The sequence below is a fragment of the Trichomycterus rosablanca genome, chromosome 5 (assembly GCF_030014385.1).
Source record: "Trichomycterus rosablanca isolate fTriRos1 chromosome 5, fTriRos1.hap1, whole genome shotgun sequence".
NCBI lineage: Eukaryota > Metazoa > Chordata > Actinopteri > Siluriformes > Trichomycteridae > Trichomycterus > Trichomycterus rosablanca.
The window spans coordinates 38851225-38869578 of record NC_085992.1 but is presented as its reverse complement, the minus strand read 5'-3'; the positions used below and the strand labels follow the sequence as shown (position 1 = coordinate 38869578).

The 18354-nt window shown below is 39.2% G+C and overlaps 1 protein-coding gene across 1 annotated transcript in view; it reads right to left on the bottom strand.

Annotated features, from left to right (window-relative positions):
• pcdh15a (protocadherin-related 15a) overlaps window positions 1-18354 on the bottom strand; it is a 483603-nt gene that overhangs the window by 89820 nt on the left and 375429 nt on the right. The window contains exon 24 of the mRNA XM_062995172.1: window positions 17931-18043. Coding sequence (XP_062851242.1) covers window positions 17931-18043 — 113 coding nt within the window. The remainder of the gene's footprint in view (window positions 1-17930; window positions 18044-18354) is intronic.

The following is an 18354-nucleotide window of genomic DNA, read 5'->3' as shown; positions in this document are numbered from 1 at the left end:
TCAGCCATGCTCCATTCTTCGGCGTGCCGATAACGGAAAGAGAAAAGCATTGGCGCAGTGATTACGGGCGGGATAAACCCGCTGCAGACTTCAGCCTTGACCCGCTGTGCTGGAAAGCCGGTGAAGTGTTCTTTCCATTATCACTGAGACAATAGAGGCCTGCCGCAGCTCAACACTTCCGCTGTCAGCAGAAAGTCAAAAGCTTTCCCATTAACAACCCAAAGCCGATAAGCCTCCCATCAGTTCCCATGGAAATTACCAATGCCATAAATAGCACGCGTGCTAGCGAAGGGGGCGCAGAGGTGGGTGAGGAGAAGAACGCCGCCACACAAACCACGTAAGCTACAAAACCAATAGCCGTTACTGAAGCCTGTGGTATGCGCCTATCCCGCCGAGACTGCATTATCATCTTCAAACGGGTAAACATTCTTCTGTGTGTATTAGCATTAGCACATCAGAATCTTAATCACTTAAAATTATAGCATGGCATTGCTGGGGAATTTTAATTCAGACATTACTCAAAGCTGGTTTTGTTTGCCAGGGCTTTTAAGGAGCTCGTCTCACTAATGAGGCTAATTAAATAGAAACTGGTGCAGAATAATCTATGAGAGGAAACAAAGGCTCTTTTTGAACCGCTTGCTGTAGGTGAGATGTCTAAAACAGATTCATACAGAATTCTGTTTGAATTAAGACCAGATAATATTGTAAGGTTTTATCTAAAGGTACAAAGGATTAAAAATTAAGCTTTTTTGTTTTATTTTCACATGATACAGCTGATGAGAAGGCCTGGATGAACACATACCTACAGCATGCTTGTTTCCATTCATTATGGATTTGCATGCATAAATGAATGAATTAAGGCGTAACATTGCTTTTTAAAACATATAAAAATGGACAAGCTAATTTAGTACCGGCGTCTACAGAGGATTGAGTCTCAAAATGATCAGAGGAATACCTAGCTTCTATCAAACAGTGCAAATTACAATTTTCGATGATTATACACAGATGAGGCATAACATTAAAATCACCTCCTTGTTTCTACACTCACTGTCCATTTTATCAGCTCCACTTACCATATAGAAGCACTTTGTAGTTCTACAATTACTGACTGTAGTCCATCTGTTACTCTACATACTTTTTTTAGCCTACATACAGGACCACTACAGAGCAGGTATTACTTAGGTGGTGGATCATTGTCAGCACTGCAGTGACACTGACATGGTGGTGGTGTGTTAGTGTGTGTTGTGCTGGTATGAGTGGATAAGACACAGCAATGCTGATGGAGTTTTTAAACACCTCACTGTCCCTGCTGGACTGAGAATAGTCCACCAACCTAAAATATCCAGCCAACAGCGCCCCGTGGGCAGCGTCCTGTGACCGATAAAAGTCTAGAAGATGACCAACTCAAACAGCAGCAATAAATGAGCAATCGTCTCTGACTTTGAGTGGACACGGTATTTAAAAACTCCAGCAGCGCTGCTGTGTCTGATCCACTCATACCAGCACAACACACAATAACACACCACCACCATGTCAGTGTCACTGCAGTGCTGAGAATCATCCACCACCTAAATAATACCTGCTCGGTGGTGGTCCTGTAGGGGTCCTGACCATTGAAGAACAGGGTGAAAGCAGGCTAAAAAGATATGTAGAGAAACAGATGGACTACAGTCAGTAACTGTAGAACTACAAAGTGCTTCTATATGATAAGTGGAGCTGATAAAATTGACAGTGAGTGGTTTTAATGTTATGGCTGATCAGTGTATGTGTAAATTAAAATGACTTAAGGGCAGATCATAATCTGATGCACATTTGCACTACTGCTACTCTTAAAGGTTATGATTTAAGTTGCATAATGACTGTGTCATGAATCCAGCCTCTCTTTGCTCCCAGAGCTTTTATTTCATTTGTATGTGCCATGCCTCTTGTTTATTGGGGCTAGTCGACACCCCCTTTGTTATGATTGATCGGTAACGCTAACAGAACTACTGATCTGATCAGTGTACATTATAAATATACAGTATAAATTTGGCATTTTGACACCAAACACAGAATTTAGCCTCCAAGAAAAACAACTAATTGTCCAAGACTTAAAGGCAGACTGCAATCACAGCAGGATACGTTACAATCGGCCCTTTAAGGGCCACCATAATAAGATAAGATAAGATAAGATTCCTTTATTGATCCCCATGAGGGAAATTCGAGTGTTACAGCAGCTCCAGTACAGTGTAAGTACAGTAAGTAGAGTAAATAAAAATAGAATAAAAAAGAAAAAATAAGGAAAGAAATTTGCTATGCAATGCAATTACTATTATACATCAGTATGGCAATTACTACAATATAATACAAACACTATATATTCTAATATATACATATGTGTAAATAATGAAACAGAGTCCAGTGCTGGGCAAAAGGGTAGGGGGAGATCTTGAGTTATTGTATGGGGAAAGCTGGCTCATTAGTGTGAGGACAGTCTGTGTATTCTGCTATTGTTATGCAGTCTGATGGCGGTTGGCACAAAAGAACGTCTGAAGCGCTCCTAATGCAGATGTGGCCCTCGGTGAAAATGAGTTTGAAACCCCTGTTCTAATCTATCCCTGGTATTTAATAGGGTTAGGGTCAGGGCTCTGTGCAGGCCACTAGAGCTTCACCACATCAAACTAATCACACCTTGTCTTTATGGACCTTGCTTTGTGCACTGTGCTCCAGTCATGCTGGAACAAGAATTGCTGTTAGAAAGTTGAAACTCAAGAATGAACATAATTGGTTTAGAAATGTGTGTGGCTGAAACATCTGAATAACTGGAAGGTGTACACACATATTTTTGGCCACATATTATTCGCACGTCTATTTTCATCATCATTTAACACCATCCGCTGTGTAAAATATCACTTCACAGAAATTTGATTCCAAACTTTCGAAACCACTGCAGTGGGTAATGCAGTTACTGTGTGGCTAATTTTTCACACTGTTCCACCCCCAGTTTAAAACAAAGGACATAACCAAATCACAGACAGCCACAAATAGCAAGGTACATTAAGCACCTCAGAACTAAGAGCAGCTTCCCAGGTATAAAGAAGAAAGAAAAAAAACATAATGATGAGAATTTTATATAGGACAAAATTTATTTGCTTGGCCGTGTTGCTAAAACAGGGGTGTCAAAATAATTTTTACCAAGGGCCACATCTGCATTATAGTGGCCCTCAAAGGGCCGATTGTAACGTATCCTGCTGTGATTGCAGTCTGCCTTTTAAGTCCTGGACAATTTGTTTTTTTTGGAGACTAAATTCTGTCTTTGGTGTCAAAATGCCAAATTTATACTGTATATTTATAATTTATGTAACCGATCAGCCATAACATAAAAACCACCTCCTTGTTTCTACACAGTGTCCATGTTATCAGCTCCACTTACCATATTGAAGAACTTTGTAGTTCTACAATTACTGACTGTAGTCCATCTGTTTCTCTGCATGCTTTGTTAGCCCCCTTTCACCCTGTTCTTCAATGGTCAGGACCCCCACAGGACCACTACAGAGCAGGTATTATTTGGGCGGTGGATGATTCTCAACACTGCAGTGACACTGACATGGTGGTGGTGTGTTAGTGTGTGTTGTGCGGGTATGAGTGGATAAGACACAGCAGCGCTGCTGGAGTTTTTAAACACCTCACTGTCACTGCTACCAACTACCAACCAAAAATATTCCCATAGGCAGCGTCCTGTGACCACTGATGAAGGTCTAGAATATGACCAACTGAAACAGCAGCAATAGATGAGGGATCGTCTCTGACTTTACATCTACAAGGTGGACCAATTAGGTAGGAGTGTCTATTAGAGTGGACAGTGAGTGGACACAGTATTTAAAAACTCCAGCAGTGCTGCTGCTGTGTGATCCACTCATACCAGCACAACACACACTAACACACCACCACCATGTCAGTGTCACTGCAGTGCTGAGAATCATCCACCACCCAAATAATACCTACTCTGTGGTGGTCCTGTGGGGGTCCTGACCATTGAAGAACAGGGTGAAAGCAGGCTAAAAAGGTATGTAGAGAAATAGATGGACTACAGTCAGTAATTGTAGAACTACAAAGTGCTCCTATATGGTAAGTGGAGCTGATAAAATGAACAGTAAGTGTAGAAACAAGGAGGTGGTTTTAATGTTATGGTTGATCAGTGTATATCTACATTTATATTGTACTCCTTTACTACAGACACAGCCTCATAACACAAGAGATGTACAGTTTTTTCCTCTTGAAGCACAAACTTGTATTCACTTTCCCATTTTTCATTAAATTACCTTAATTCTGCTTCAATTTTCTCTTCTTGTACATTTTGAGATTATTTGTAATTATTTCTCAACATCACTTGTTGGAAAATCGCCTCAGTTAAACACTGATGTGGAAACACTGCCATCTAGTGGCGGGATGCGTTTACTTTGCGAGTCACAAAATCGGCATGCATTGCGAGAGATGCAGTTTATGTACGATTTTTTAAAGTGTATTTTAAGACAATCATAAGTCTTTTAAGCTCTCGCGGGTCACATAAAATGATGTGGTGGGCCGGATTTGGCTTGTGGGCCTTGAGTTTGACACGTGTGCTAAAGTATCCTTAAAAGAAGTTTGAATAATACTCAATTTTACAATACGGTCCAAATCCTGCCCTAGAGGTTGTTGTAATACAGTCTGTTCCAACACTGCTCATATAGAACCAGAGGGTTTAAAAGTAATCAATGAAAGTTGGGACACCAGTGGGAATTGTTTGCATCAACTTTCAAAGCTTAGTTGACTTAGTTGTTCATTTCTTTTCTGTTTTTTTTTGCTATTTTGTTTATGCATTTAACCCATTTTCTCCCAATTTAGTGTAGTCAATTCATCTTCCGCTGCTGGAGACTCCGGTCGCGTCCGAGGAGGGTATATTCGCCTGCTTCACGCTCCCTCCGACGCGTGCGCAGTGATCCCCGCGCTCCTCCACTTTCTGTACAGGCGTCTCGGGCTACTAACCAAGGTCCTTACACAGCATCGAAGACCCCCACAGCAGTCCAGACTTTAAATGGCAAATTTTTTTGTCAGCTTCAGGCACTGCCAATTATGCCCTCTAAGGGTCGCCCAGCCGACCGGTAGCAGAGCTGAGGTTCAAACTCAGGAGTTCGGAATCTCAGTGTTGGTGCGCTAGTGGAATATCCCGCTGCGCTGCCTGGGCGTCCTTTTGATAATTTCTAAACCATGATGTGTTTCCTGAAAAAACACTTTGGTTTAACTTGCATTTTAGGGTAAAATTTCACATTATTTTTATTTTTTAAACCTTACCTTTGTTCCTTTGTACCATTTCAGGTTATTCACTGGACTTAAACTGTGTAAATGTCAATAATAACTGTAAATACTGATGAGTTCTAAAACTTTTGACCGGTAGTGTATTTATCTTTTCTTATGGTTAGGATCTAGTGCCTGTAAACACCTGGAAACACTGTGTGCAAGCTTAAAACACCAATCTATCAAACAGAAGCACATATTAATACACTGACTCACTCAGAAACAATACAAACACCGAGAAACAATATAAATCAAACCAATAATCCTTTACATTTTAAAATCCAGAGGTCTGTGTCACAATATCGGTCTTATAATAAGAATACAATGTACATTTCTAAAACCCTATACATGTCCATACATGTCCACTCACTTTCTAAACCACTTATCCTAATCAGCGTCACAGGGGATGGGGTGCTGGAGCCTATCATAGCTCTCAAAGGACACAAGGGACACAGAAACACCCTGGACAGGGTGCCAGTCCATCGCAGGGCAGACATGCAAACTAACACATTCACACCACAACACACACACATAAGGGTAATTTGGTGCAAGTCTTTGGACTGTGGGAGGAAACTGGAGCGCCATAAGGAAACCCACTTAGACACGAGGAGGACATGCAAACTCGACACAGAAAGAACTCAGACCACTCCACCTGGGAATAGAACCCAGAACTGTCTTGCTATAAGGTGACAGTGCTACCCACTGAGCCACTGTGCCTCCCTCAAATAACACATCTCTTTAATCTAGTCATGTCAGATTCCCCATTTGTTATTTCTTCCATCACTGCAGAAAATGTCTGGAGCCTGAGACATGGTACAAAGTAACAACTTGCTTCCTTTCTGTTCTGGCCATCTTGTAAACTTGTAGACTCAGTGGTCATCATCTTCCTCCGTGGTCCGATCCAACAGACGAGCTACTGTAGCTCAAATTACACCCTTTCATCACGATATTCCCTGATGGCTGTGCCCCCTTTAGCAGGATGATGCATCCTGCCACAAAGCAAAAATGGTTCAGGAATGGTTTGAGGAGCACAACAACGAGTTTGAGGTGTTGACTTGGCCTCCAAAATCCCCAGATCCCAATCCAATCGAGCATCTGTGGGATGTGCTGGACAAACAAGTCCGATCCATGGAGGCCACACCTCACAACTTACAGGAGTTAAAGGATCTGCTGCTTACATCTTGTTACCAGATACCAAAGCACACTTTCAGGGGTCTAGTTGAGTCCATGCCTCGACGGGTCAGGGCTGTTTTGGCAGCAAAAGGGGGACCAACACAGCTGCTATACTTGTTTGGTCTCCCTTTTGTTTTTTTGACATGGAAAGCAGGCAATATCATTAGCACAGTTGTGTTGCAATGACACTTAGTACAGATATAGTAGATCTAAATGACAACTTGACCTTTATTCCATGCATCATTTCAACCAAACAACATAAAGAACAGTAAAGAACAGCATCAGTCTGGGCTATTAGAGCTACTGAGAGACACAATTATAGAGGGTAGGTTAATGAGGTCCATAGAGAAATGCATCATCTCTACATCTCATGCCATGAGTACTTTGTTTCCTCTGCAGTCTTCTGTTCCATTCCGTGCCCATGTTTTGACCACTATCGCTTCACAGAGGGATGATAAATAACACTCCACCTCATTTAAAACAAACTCAAGCCCAAGAACATGAAAGCAAAACCACAGTGTACCAGTCCTCACTATGGCTGAACTCAAAATCCTGAAAGCTTTTACTAGTAAAGTAATGTTTCAGGACATCATACAGAATGTTTTGCTGAGCAGTCAGTCAAGAATATTCCAACCAAATGTTTATTCCGTGATATTTTCCAGTTTCCAGTTTCTCAGCTTACAATAAGAAATAGCTGTCTGGATATATTGAGCTATTATAGCTGCACTGTCTTTAAAAATACTTTTTTGTTTTCTTCTAATATTTTTTATATTAAATGTGTGTATTTTTGTAGACAGTGCAGAGAAAATGTCTGGGATCTAATCACCTTCACAACAAAACAGTTTTTAATGAAACAATGTGAAAACGGTGCATAAGCTCCCGTGCTACAATATACAAGCCTATATATTGTACATAGCATACAGTAAATACAAAAGTAAGTATAAAAGTTTAAGTTTTTTAAAACTAAGTATCTAACAAAGGCTGAGAGAGGACAGATGGTATAGGAAGATTTTCAAGACCTTAAACATTCCCAGATACACCACTGGTACCCCTTTTCCACCGACGCGTATCCGGCTCCGTTCCGGTTCGCGAACTTGATTTTGAACCGATTCCACGTGTTTCCACCAAAAAAAAAGAGGTTCCAGATAGCGAACTAGCGTTCTAATCTGGCACCACAGAATACTTGGTTTTTCAGCGCAAACCGAGGCGTCATCTGTGGGCGTGTCACAGTGTAGAGGTTTGGAGTGGACGCTTTCACATTACACATTATAACATTATATAGAATTTAAACCACTTTCATCTTTTAAAGTTCACCTGATTCAATTTTGATCCAGTTTGCCGCTGATATTCGCTGATATTTTCGAAGAGATGAACTGTGTGATATGACGGACAGTACAAGCGCTTAACGTGAAAAATAAAGCATAACGTGGCTTGTTGTACTAAAACAATGACTGATGAATTTTGGCAGTACAGAGTGTTTATAACCAGTAATAACGAAGGGCAAGTTTAGTGTTTCTGTGTAGTACTTTTAGTACATTAAGCCACGTTACGCTTTATTTAGGTAAAGCTTTTCGCGGATTCAGAACCCCGAGCTGCAGAACCACCACACGTGAAGTAAATGCAGCTACACACAGATACATGTGGAGCTTTTAGAGTGGATTTTATGGTTATTTTACACAAATTGATGTGCGTGTCATGAAAATTTAGTGATGTTTTATCGCTCAAGTCGAGCGCTGAGCAAATCGTCTATCTGCACTGAGGGTCTGGGTGAGAGCGAATTGCAAAACGCTTCTCACGTTAATGAACTAAAGAAAACAACAACTGCGACAAACACGTCTACGTCTTCTTATCACCAATAGTTGAGCGATGCTTTTTGCATAAAAACGAACATCTGTAACAACAGCACAAATGCTCACAGGTAATCTACACACTCCGCCATCATGTTACTACTCTTTACTTTCGTTGTGTAACGCCCACCGTTGATGACACAGGCTTGGTTCCCAAAAAGTGGTGGAAACGCGGGTCGGTTCTCTACAAAACGCCAAGGTTCGAAGAAACCCGAACAGAACCGGTTCAAGAACCAGAGTTCTTTTGGTGGAAAAGCGCTGTGGGAGTATTGTCTGGAGGTTCCAAACTTATGGCGCAACTGCAAACCTGTCTGATTAGTGGAGAAAGACGAAAACTTCATCAAGAGGCCGTAGCCATCCCATCAGAGGAACAACAACTGGAAATGTTTGGTCATACAGTACAATTGTTTCAAATGTATATAACACACTTTATCATTAATGTATAAAAAAGAAACACCAGGATAATGAAATATAAGAAAAAACTGCAATATGGATGACAATTGTGAGTATACAATTACTGTAGCCCTTCTGTTGCCACATTGGACTCCCATTGACCAAATAATGTTTGGTGGTGGACTACCCTCAGTACTGTGATTACACTAACATCTAGTACACATCCTAATACTAGATTAATTTATAGGTTAATCCTAACCTATACACCGATCAACCATAACATTAAAACCACCTCCTTGTTTCTACACACATTGTCCATTTTATCAGCTCCACTTCCCATATAGGAGCACTTTGTAGTTCTACAATTACTGACTGTAGTCCATCTGTTTCTATGTATGCTTTTTTAGCTCCCATTCATGCTGTTCTTCAATGGTCAGGACTCTCCCAGGACCACTACAGAGCAGGTATTATTTGGGTGGTGGATCATTCTCAGCACTGCAGTGACACTGACATGGTGGTGGTGTGTTAGTGTGTGTTGTGATGGTATGAGTGGATCAGACACAGCAGTGCTGATGAAGTTTTTAAACACCTCACTGTCACTGCTGGACTGAGAATAGTCCACCAATCAAAAATATCCAGCCAACAGTGCCCCATGGGCAGCGTCCTGTGCCTACTGATGAAGGTCTAGAAGATGACCAACTCAAACAGCAGCAATAGATGAGCGATCGTCGGTATCGTATGTATCCTCGGTGCCAAAACGTCTTAAATGTGGTGAAAAGGAATGGCAACATTACATTTTTTTTTTTCACCATAATTTACGAATAAATTCTTTAAAAATCCTACAATGTGATTTCCTGGATTTTTTTTTCTCATTTTGTCTCTCATAGTTGAAGTGTACCTATGATGAAAATTACAGACCTCTCTCATCTTTCTAAGTAGGAGAACTTGCACAATCAGTGGCTGACTAAATACTTTTTGACCCCACTGTAAATGGATTTCAAGCATACTGAAAGATGAACATTATTGCTCTATATTCCCCTTTTTCTTAAAACTAAGAAAGTAGCTAATTTAAACAGTGCAGATACACATTAAAACATATTTCTAAAACATTTTCATAAATCCATAGCTTCTGCTAAGGATTCTCACCATCCAGCATGTGTTTGCATCATCTCACTTATTTCCAGGCCAAGTAACGTGCTGCTATGCCATAATTGCATACTGTGTACTTACATTCTTCACCGCTGCATTATTAAACATCTCATTATCGACGAATACAGTAAGGGTGCTTGTTGCCATATCTAACTAAAAAGCCTCACTGACGTCGAGTTTACAGGGCTAACGGCGTCCTGTTCGATGGCCTGATTAAAGAGAGCAGCTGCTGTTTAGCTGACAGTTTTAGCTTCACAGAATCACCAATAAATACTCCTATCTGCTTCCTAAAAGGAAGTGCTAACATGACCGTTATTCATATTTAAATTGTTTTACAGTGCATTAGGAGAAGCAATGCCCTTTGGATTACTATCTCTGTGGAAAATGTGGCCGTGAGCGAACATCTCATCATTATCTTCTACTTAGGAGCAGCAGGATGCACATGGGAGGAAACAGAAGGCTGGTAAACAGTTGTAAGTAAGTAAGAAAGGCTAAACTTTAAATACAAGCTATTATAAAATATTACAAGTAGATTTGTATTTTTTCTGCTTTCTTTCTAACGTAGGTTATTTTAGTTCTGTAAAAGTCACCTGAAGAGAGTAAGTATTCACATTAGCACATTAGCACTTCAACTCATTAACTTCTGCATTAAGCTTTAATAGATTTATTAACTGAAACAATGAATTAATTAACATTTAGTCATTTATGTCAAGTTATTAGGTAATTAATTTCCATTAAAACGCTCAATTACTGTCATGCATGGTCAGCATAAAATTAAGCCTACCTCACCTTTTGTATGTCCTTTGTTAAGCACTGAATTGCATTTATAATCAGTGAATTTCTATGTGTTTAATAAAAACTCTAAAGTTAGAGAACTGTTGTTCTATGAGTTAACAATAGAGAACAACTATGTGGGCACCCAGGTCCCCTAACTGTCCACTCTAATAGACACTCCTGCCTAGTTGGTCCACTTTGTAGATGTAAAGTCAGAGATATCGCTCATCTGTTGCTGCTGTTTGAGTTAATCATCTTTGAGACCTTCATCAGTGGTCACAGGACGCTGCCCACGGGGTGCTGTTGGCTGGATATATATTTTGGTTTGTGGACTATTCTCAGTCCAGCAGGGACAGTGAGGTGTTTAAAAACTCCAGCAGCTGTGCAGCACTGCTGTGTCTTATCCACTCATACCAGCACAACACACACTAACACAACACCACCATGTCAGTGTCACTGCAGTGCTGAGAACGATCCACCACCCAAATAATACCTGCTCTGTAGTGGTCCTGGGAGAGTCCTGACCATTGAAGAACAGCATGCAAGGGGGCTAACAAAGCATGCAGAGAAACAGATGGACTACAGTCAGTAATTGTAGAACTACAAAGTGCTACTATATGGTAAGTGGAGCTAATAAAATGGACAGTGATTGTAGAAACAAAGAGGTGGTTTTAATGTTATGGTTGATCGGTGTACCCTTGTCAAACGCAATCAGGGATCCACAGCAGCGGAAGATATATTGACTATGCTAAATTGGGAGAAAAAAAGGGAAAAAATGCATAAATAAATAGAAAAAAAAAAGAAAACTACTATGTTAATACGAACTTATGACATCAGAGTGCGAATTATATATTGACAATTGGGGGGGACAACTCAGCTACTTTCTAAGATTTGCCTAAAATTACAGTTTAGATAACTAACAACCGCTGTGCTGTTGTTTTTACCTCTTTTTGGGAGGTCCAGATATTAATTAGAAGGCTTAGACCCCCCAATCCTTTCGTAATTTGAACTATGCATGGCCACACTCTCAGAAATGTAAGTACTTTTGCAGGGATGGTATACATTTTGTCTCCTCTTGTGTGTATATATGTTTATGTTTGTGTGTGTGTGTGTGTGCAAATGTTTGTGAGAGAAAAATGTTAATTTACACTAGAAATATTAACACATATTGATTACTACTCAGAAAATTTACATATGCTTAAGGATTGGTTAGGGCCAGTAGTCATGTTCCAATATTCCAAGACTCTTCTACAATGAATTGTTACTGAATGTGTACACGGTGTATGTGACAAGAAGTGTGTCAATTGCATTGCATGACATACAAAAGCCAGTTCTAGCTGATTTAGACCAGTTCCTTTGTTCTAGCTTAGAAATCTCTGATAATGGTGGAGTCTTCCACTGTCCTACAAGCAGCGCTGATGGAGCTTTTAAAAACTGTGGTCCACTCACTGTCCACTCTATTAGACACTCCCACCTGGTTGTTTCACCTTGTAGAAGTAAAGTCAGAGATGATCGCTCATCTATTGCTGCTGTTTGAGTTGGTCATCTTCTAGACCTTCATCAGTGGTCACAGGAGGCGCTTTTGGTTGGATCATTTTGGTTGGTGGACTATTCTTAGTCCAGCAGTGACAGTGAGGTGTTTAAAAACCAGCAGCGCTGCTGTGTCTGATCCACACCACCACCATGTCAGTGTCACTGCAGTACTGAGAATGATCCAACACCCAAATAATACCTACTCTGTAGTGGTTCTGTGGGGGTCCTGACCATTAAAGAACAGCATGAACAGGGGTGAACAGAGAAACAGATGCACTACAGTCAGTAATTGTAGAACTACAAAGTGCTTCTATATGGTAAGTGGAGCTGACATACATTTGCAGCATTTAGCAGACCCTTCTATCCAAAGCAACTTACAATTATGACTAAATACAATCGAGCAATTGAGGGATTAAGGGCCTTGATCAGGTTTTCATCTAATTTCTAGTCCAGTACCCTAACCACTAATCTACCACTGTCATGATGCTCTGTAGCCTAACAAGATTTCATGCAGAGTCTTGGGAGAAAAGAATGCCCAAGGGATAATGGAACTGGAACTGATTAAAAAATGGTAAAGAATGCTGAAAGCTAATTTGTAAGCCAATCTTGTGTTTAAAAAACATCAACATGACAAAAAGCATGGTGGAGAAAAGCTTCACTAGACAACTGAAACAGAATTAGTGGGCGGCACTAGATTTTCCTCATTATATTTCACAAATCACTTCATTAAAGCCCTTCAAAAAAAGCCATTAAGAAAATGGCTAAAAGCTATATTTAAAAATTAAACCACACGTTTGAGCTGAATTAAAATTACCAGGCGAAATACACTTCATGGCCAAGTGTATGTGTCCAACCCTTCTAATTACTGGGTTCAGCTGTGTCAACCATGTCAGCTGCTAAAAGGTGCAACTCATACTCAAAGCGGTACTCTCAAGCGCTGACACTTTTCCAAGAAGTCGGTTCAAACTTTCTTTCTGCTAGAGCTGCCCGAGTCTACTTTAAGTGCTGTTTCTATACGGATATACTAAATGAAAACGTCTCGGAACAACAAAAGCCCAACAGTGAAGCAATAAATCACACTAGATCACAATGGGTGGCTGCAAAGTGCTAAAGTTTACAGTGTGTACAAAGCTTGTGTTTGGTTTCATCCCTCACTACAGAGATCCAAATTATATTTCCTAACAATGTTGGTCCAACTGCTGTGGTATAAAGCACATCAACACTGGACTGGAAAAAAAAATCACACACACAAACACACATACATACACCGACCAGGCATAACATAATGACCACTGACAGGTGAAGTAAATAACACTGATTATCTCTTCATCATGGCAACTGTTAGTGAGTGGGATATAATAGGCAGCAAGTGAACATTTTATCCTCAAAGTGGATTCGAGCGAGTCTGACGAGGGCCAAATTGTGATGGCTAGACGACTGGACCAGAGCATCTCCAAAACTGCAGCTCTTGTGGGGTGTTCCCAGTCTGCAGTGGTCAGTATCTATCAAAAGTGGTCCAAGGAAGGAACAGTGGTAAACCGGCGACAGGGTCATGGGCGGCCAAGGCTCATTGATGCACGTGGGGAGCGAAGGCTGGCCCGTGTGTTCCGATCCAACAGACGAGCTACTGTAGCTTAAACTGCTGAAGAAGTTAATGCTGGTTCTGATAGAAAGGTGTCAGAATACACAGTGCATCACAGTTTGTTGCATATGGGGCTGCATAGCCACAGACCAGTCAGGGTGACCATGCTGACCCCTGTCCACTGCCGAAAGCGCCAACAATGGGCACGTGAGCATCGGAACTGGACCACGGAGCAATGAAAGAAGGAGGTCTGGTTTGATGAATCACAGTTTCTTTTACATCACGTGGATGGCCGTGTGCGTAAGCGTCGCTTACCTGGGGAACACATGGCACCAGGATGCACTATGGGAAGAAGGCAAGCCGGCAGAGGCAGTGTGATGCTTTGGGCAATGTTCTGCTGGGAAACCTTGGGTCCTGCCATCCATGTGGATGTTACTTTGACACGTACCATCTACCTAAGCATTGTTGCAGACCACGTACACCCTTTCATGGAAACAGTACTCCCTGATGGCTGTGGCCTCTTTCAGCAGGATAATGCGCCCTGCCCCAAGCAAAAATGGTTCAGGAATGGTTTGAGGAGCACAACAATGAGTTTGAGGTGTTGACTTGGCCTTCAAATTCCCCTGATCTCAATACAATCGAGCATCTGTGGGATGTGCTGGACAAACAAGTCAGATCCATGGAGGCCACACCTCACAACTCAGAGAAGTTAAAGGATCTGCTGCTAATATCTCAAAAAATGACTCTAGACTTGAGTCCACCAGACCTAGCACAAAAGAGATTAATCAATTAAGAACTTAATATATTTGGTGTGAAAGAAACTGACTGGCCTGATCAGAGGCCTGACCCCAACCCCAGCCAGGACATTTAAATGGACTGGAAACTAGAGTCTGCAAACCCAACATCAGTACCTGATCTGACTTATTTGATTATGGTAAAGTGGAAGTGAATCCTTTAGCCCGTCATGTTCCAACAGCAAAATGCTCATGACGGATGTGCTGTTTGGACGTCCACATACTTTCGACTATAGGAAAATGTAATGGTATGAGAAAAAAATCATTTGGGTCAAGGACTCTGGCTGGACACAGCATGACATATTATTAATCACAGATGAGAACCATTACCGGAGCAGAAAGCAAAGGCCACAGAGCTAATCCAAATCACTAATATCACATGACCTCTATTCACCTTATAACAATTTATATAGCAAGGTAGCTGCTCATGCTGGCTAAAAATGCTGACTCATCAAAAAGCCCATGCAAGCCACCCCCGACAGAGCCGCAAGTCAAACACGTTCTGTATTAAAACCTGCTAAAGAAGTTCCATAAACAGCAGGGGTGCCCCATCAGTTTTCTGTGGACAAAAAAAAAAATTACAATGATTCAACCAGCCCTAAAGCAGCTTTTCTCCAGCGCTCAGCCATTTTAGTTGCATATTCATGCAGAATTCTCATTTTGCCCCCTGGAGTTTAGGATGTGCCCACGAAAACAAGCCCTAAATTATTGTTTCTGAAACAAAACAGGAAAAAAAAATCCTTTGCAATGACAAGCCATGAAAGAAATCTGTTATTCTACAGCTCAGTGTTAAAAATGCATGACATTTCAAATATGCAATTTCTGACTAATATACAGGAATAAGCAGCTGTAGGAGTTGAAATTACCTTCCTTTCATTTTTATGCATCCAAACTCAGAATCGTTCCACCTAGCCGCTGGTATCGCAACACTGAATTTGCAATATGTTAGATTTTGCATAACGTTAGATTGTTCACTCAGTTAATTACACCATGGCTTCAAAACGGCAGAGAAGATCTACAGTAAAGCACAAGCAAGTGGGGGAATAAACAAGCATACCATAAAGGACAAGCAGGCAGGGGAAAAAAATAGTAACATAACATAAAGAACAAGCAAGCAGAGAAAAAAAGGGGAAAAAAGCATACCATAAGCAACAAGCAAGCAGAAATGAAAATAAAAAAATACAAGCATACTATGAAGGACATGCAAGCAAAAAAAAAAAAAAAAAAACATTCTAATTAAATAAATAAATAAAACAAGCATACCATAAAAGACAAGCAAGCAGGATAAAAAACATAATATAAAGGACATGCAAGCAGGTAAAAAAAATATAAATAAATTAAAAAAAAAATTCTAATTAAAAAAAAAAAAAAAAAAAAATTCTAATTAAATAAATAAATGAAACAAGCATACCATAAATGACAAGCAAGCAGGATAAAAAGCACAATATAAAGGACATGCAAGCAGGTGAAAAAAATATAAATAAATAAAAAAATTCTAATTAAATAAATAAATAAATAAAAAAGTTCTAAATAAATAAAACAAGCATACTATAAAGGACACTCAAGCAGGTAAAAAAAATCAAATTAAATAAATAAATAAAACAAGCATACTATAAACAACAAGCAAGCAGGTAAAAAAAAAAAATAAATTAAAAAAAAAAAAAGCATACCATAAACAACAAGCAAGCAGAGAAAAAAAGCAGGCAGGGAAGAAAAAGGAAAAAGCATACTATAAAGGACACAGAAGCAGGTAAAAAAAAATAAAAATAAAACAATAAATAAAAATTCTAATTAAATAAATAAATAAATAAAACAAGCATACCATAAAAGACAAGCAAGCAGAGAAAAACTTTGCTATAAAAGACACGCAAACAGGTAAAAAAAAATAAAATCTAATTTTATTAAATTAAATAATTAAATAACTAAAAAAACAAAACCAGCATACTATAAAGCACAAGCAAGCAAGAAGAAAAAAATTAAAATAAGCATACTATAAAGGACATGCAAGCAGGTAAAAAAAAAAGAAAAAAAAACATTGTAATTAAATAAATAATTAAATAACACAAACATACCATAAAGGACAAGCAAACAGGAAAAAATCTAATTAAATAAATAAATAAAACAAGCATACCATAAAGGACAAGCAAGCAGGGAAGAAAAGAAAGCATACCATAAACAACAAACAAGTAGAAAAGGGGGGAAAAAATCATACTATAAAAGACATGCAAGCAGGTAAAAAATGCATTAAATAAATAAATAAATAAATAAAACAAGCATACCTTAAAGGACAAGCAAGCAGGCAAGAAAAGGGAAAAAAGCATACCATAAACAACAAGCAAGTAGAAAAGGAAAAAAAAAGCATACTATAAAAGACATGCAAGCAGGTAAAAAATAAATACAATTAAATAATTAATGTATATAATGCATAAAATAAATAAATATTCTAATTAAATAAATAAATAAAACAAGCATACCATGAAGGACAAACAAGCAGGTAAAAAATAATAAAATTAAAATAAAATAAAAATTCTAATTAAACAAATAAATAAAACAAAATATCATCCAAAAGTCCACTTGTCACTCTAAGAGTCACTCTCTTAGTTCGCAGACTCAAGAAAAATATCTAGGAGCATCTTTATCTTAATATTAATAGTTTCAATATAAAATGTTACAAAATGAGTTTGATCAAACCATATTAAATAACATCAGTGCCTAACGTGACTAACAACCGTGTGACTGAAAAGAAGTAAACCCATGCAGTCATGTTCCAAAAACAAAACAAAAAAAAGCTACTCTATATTAATAGTCATAGTTTTGGAATAAGATGGTTCATCTAAATGTATGAGTTTGCACATACTTTTAGCTCCAGGAGAACTTAATGACATGACCATGTTGTCTTCTTATCACCTGACATCTGCCTGACTTCAGTAGGTAGGTAGAACAGTTGAGTAAAACAGAACATAATAATAATAATAATAACAATAATAATAATAATAAATAACTGAACTAAGAATTTCTTTTTGAGACAAATCCGGAAGCTTTCAGATCATGCAGAAGTCCACTTGTCTCATTACAGGATGAGTCACTCTCTCAGTTCCGCATTAGCAATTCAATCAGCTTAGGAATCTCTAATGTTTAAATGATACACTTCCTAACTGCCCTATAATCACGTCAGAGCTGAAAACTGATCAGGATGCTCAAGATGCCCAAGTTTTGTATTTAATGAAGTGAGATTTGAGGCTTTCGATGACTTACTGAGATGAAATTACAGCTCACAGATCTGTGCCAAGTGAACTGAATCGGCGCCGGAAATTAAAGACACCAAGCTGTGTCAGTAGAGAGAAAAAAATAAACGTATCCAATTAAACTGACCGGTACTCCTCTGCAGTGAAGATGGGTATTCTGGAGGGCTGCAGGACTGTAATTTCCACCATTGTTCTGTTCAGCTTCACTGGGTCGCCATCATCGAATGCAATCAATACAAGCTACACACACACAGAGAGAGAGAAGGAAAACAAGGGTCAACCAGTGGTTTAGTGCAGATGTATTTTATTATATTTGTATTTTATTTTTTGTATCTTATTTGATTGGTGTATTTATTGTCTATTACGATTTCATTTTAGGTTTTAGTTTGTTTTTGCTTGGATGTTTTTTTCTATTTATTAACTTTGTTTTTTTGGGGGGTTTTTTTTTAATAAAGGCAGGAACACACCCTGGACAGGGTGCAACTTCAGTGAAAGGTAACAATCATATTCAGTTACACATTAATTCACTCACTTCCATGAAAAGCAAAATT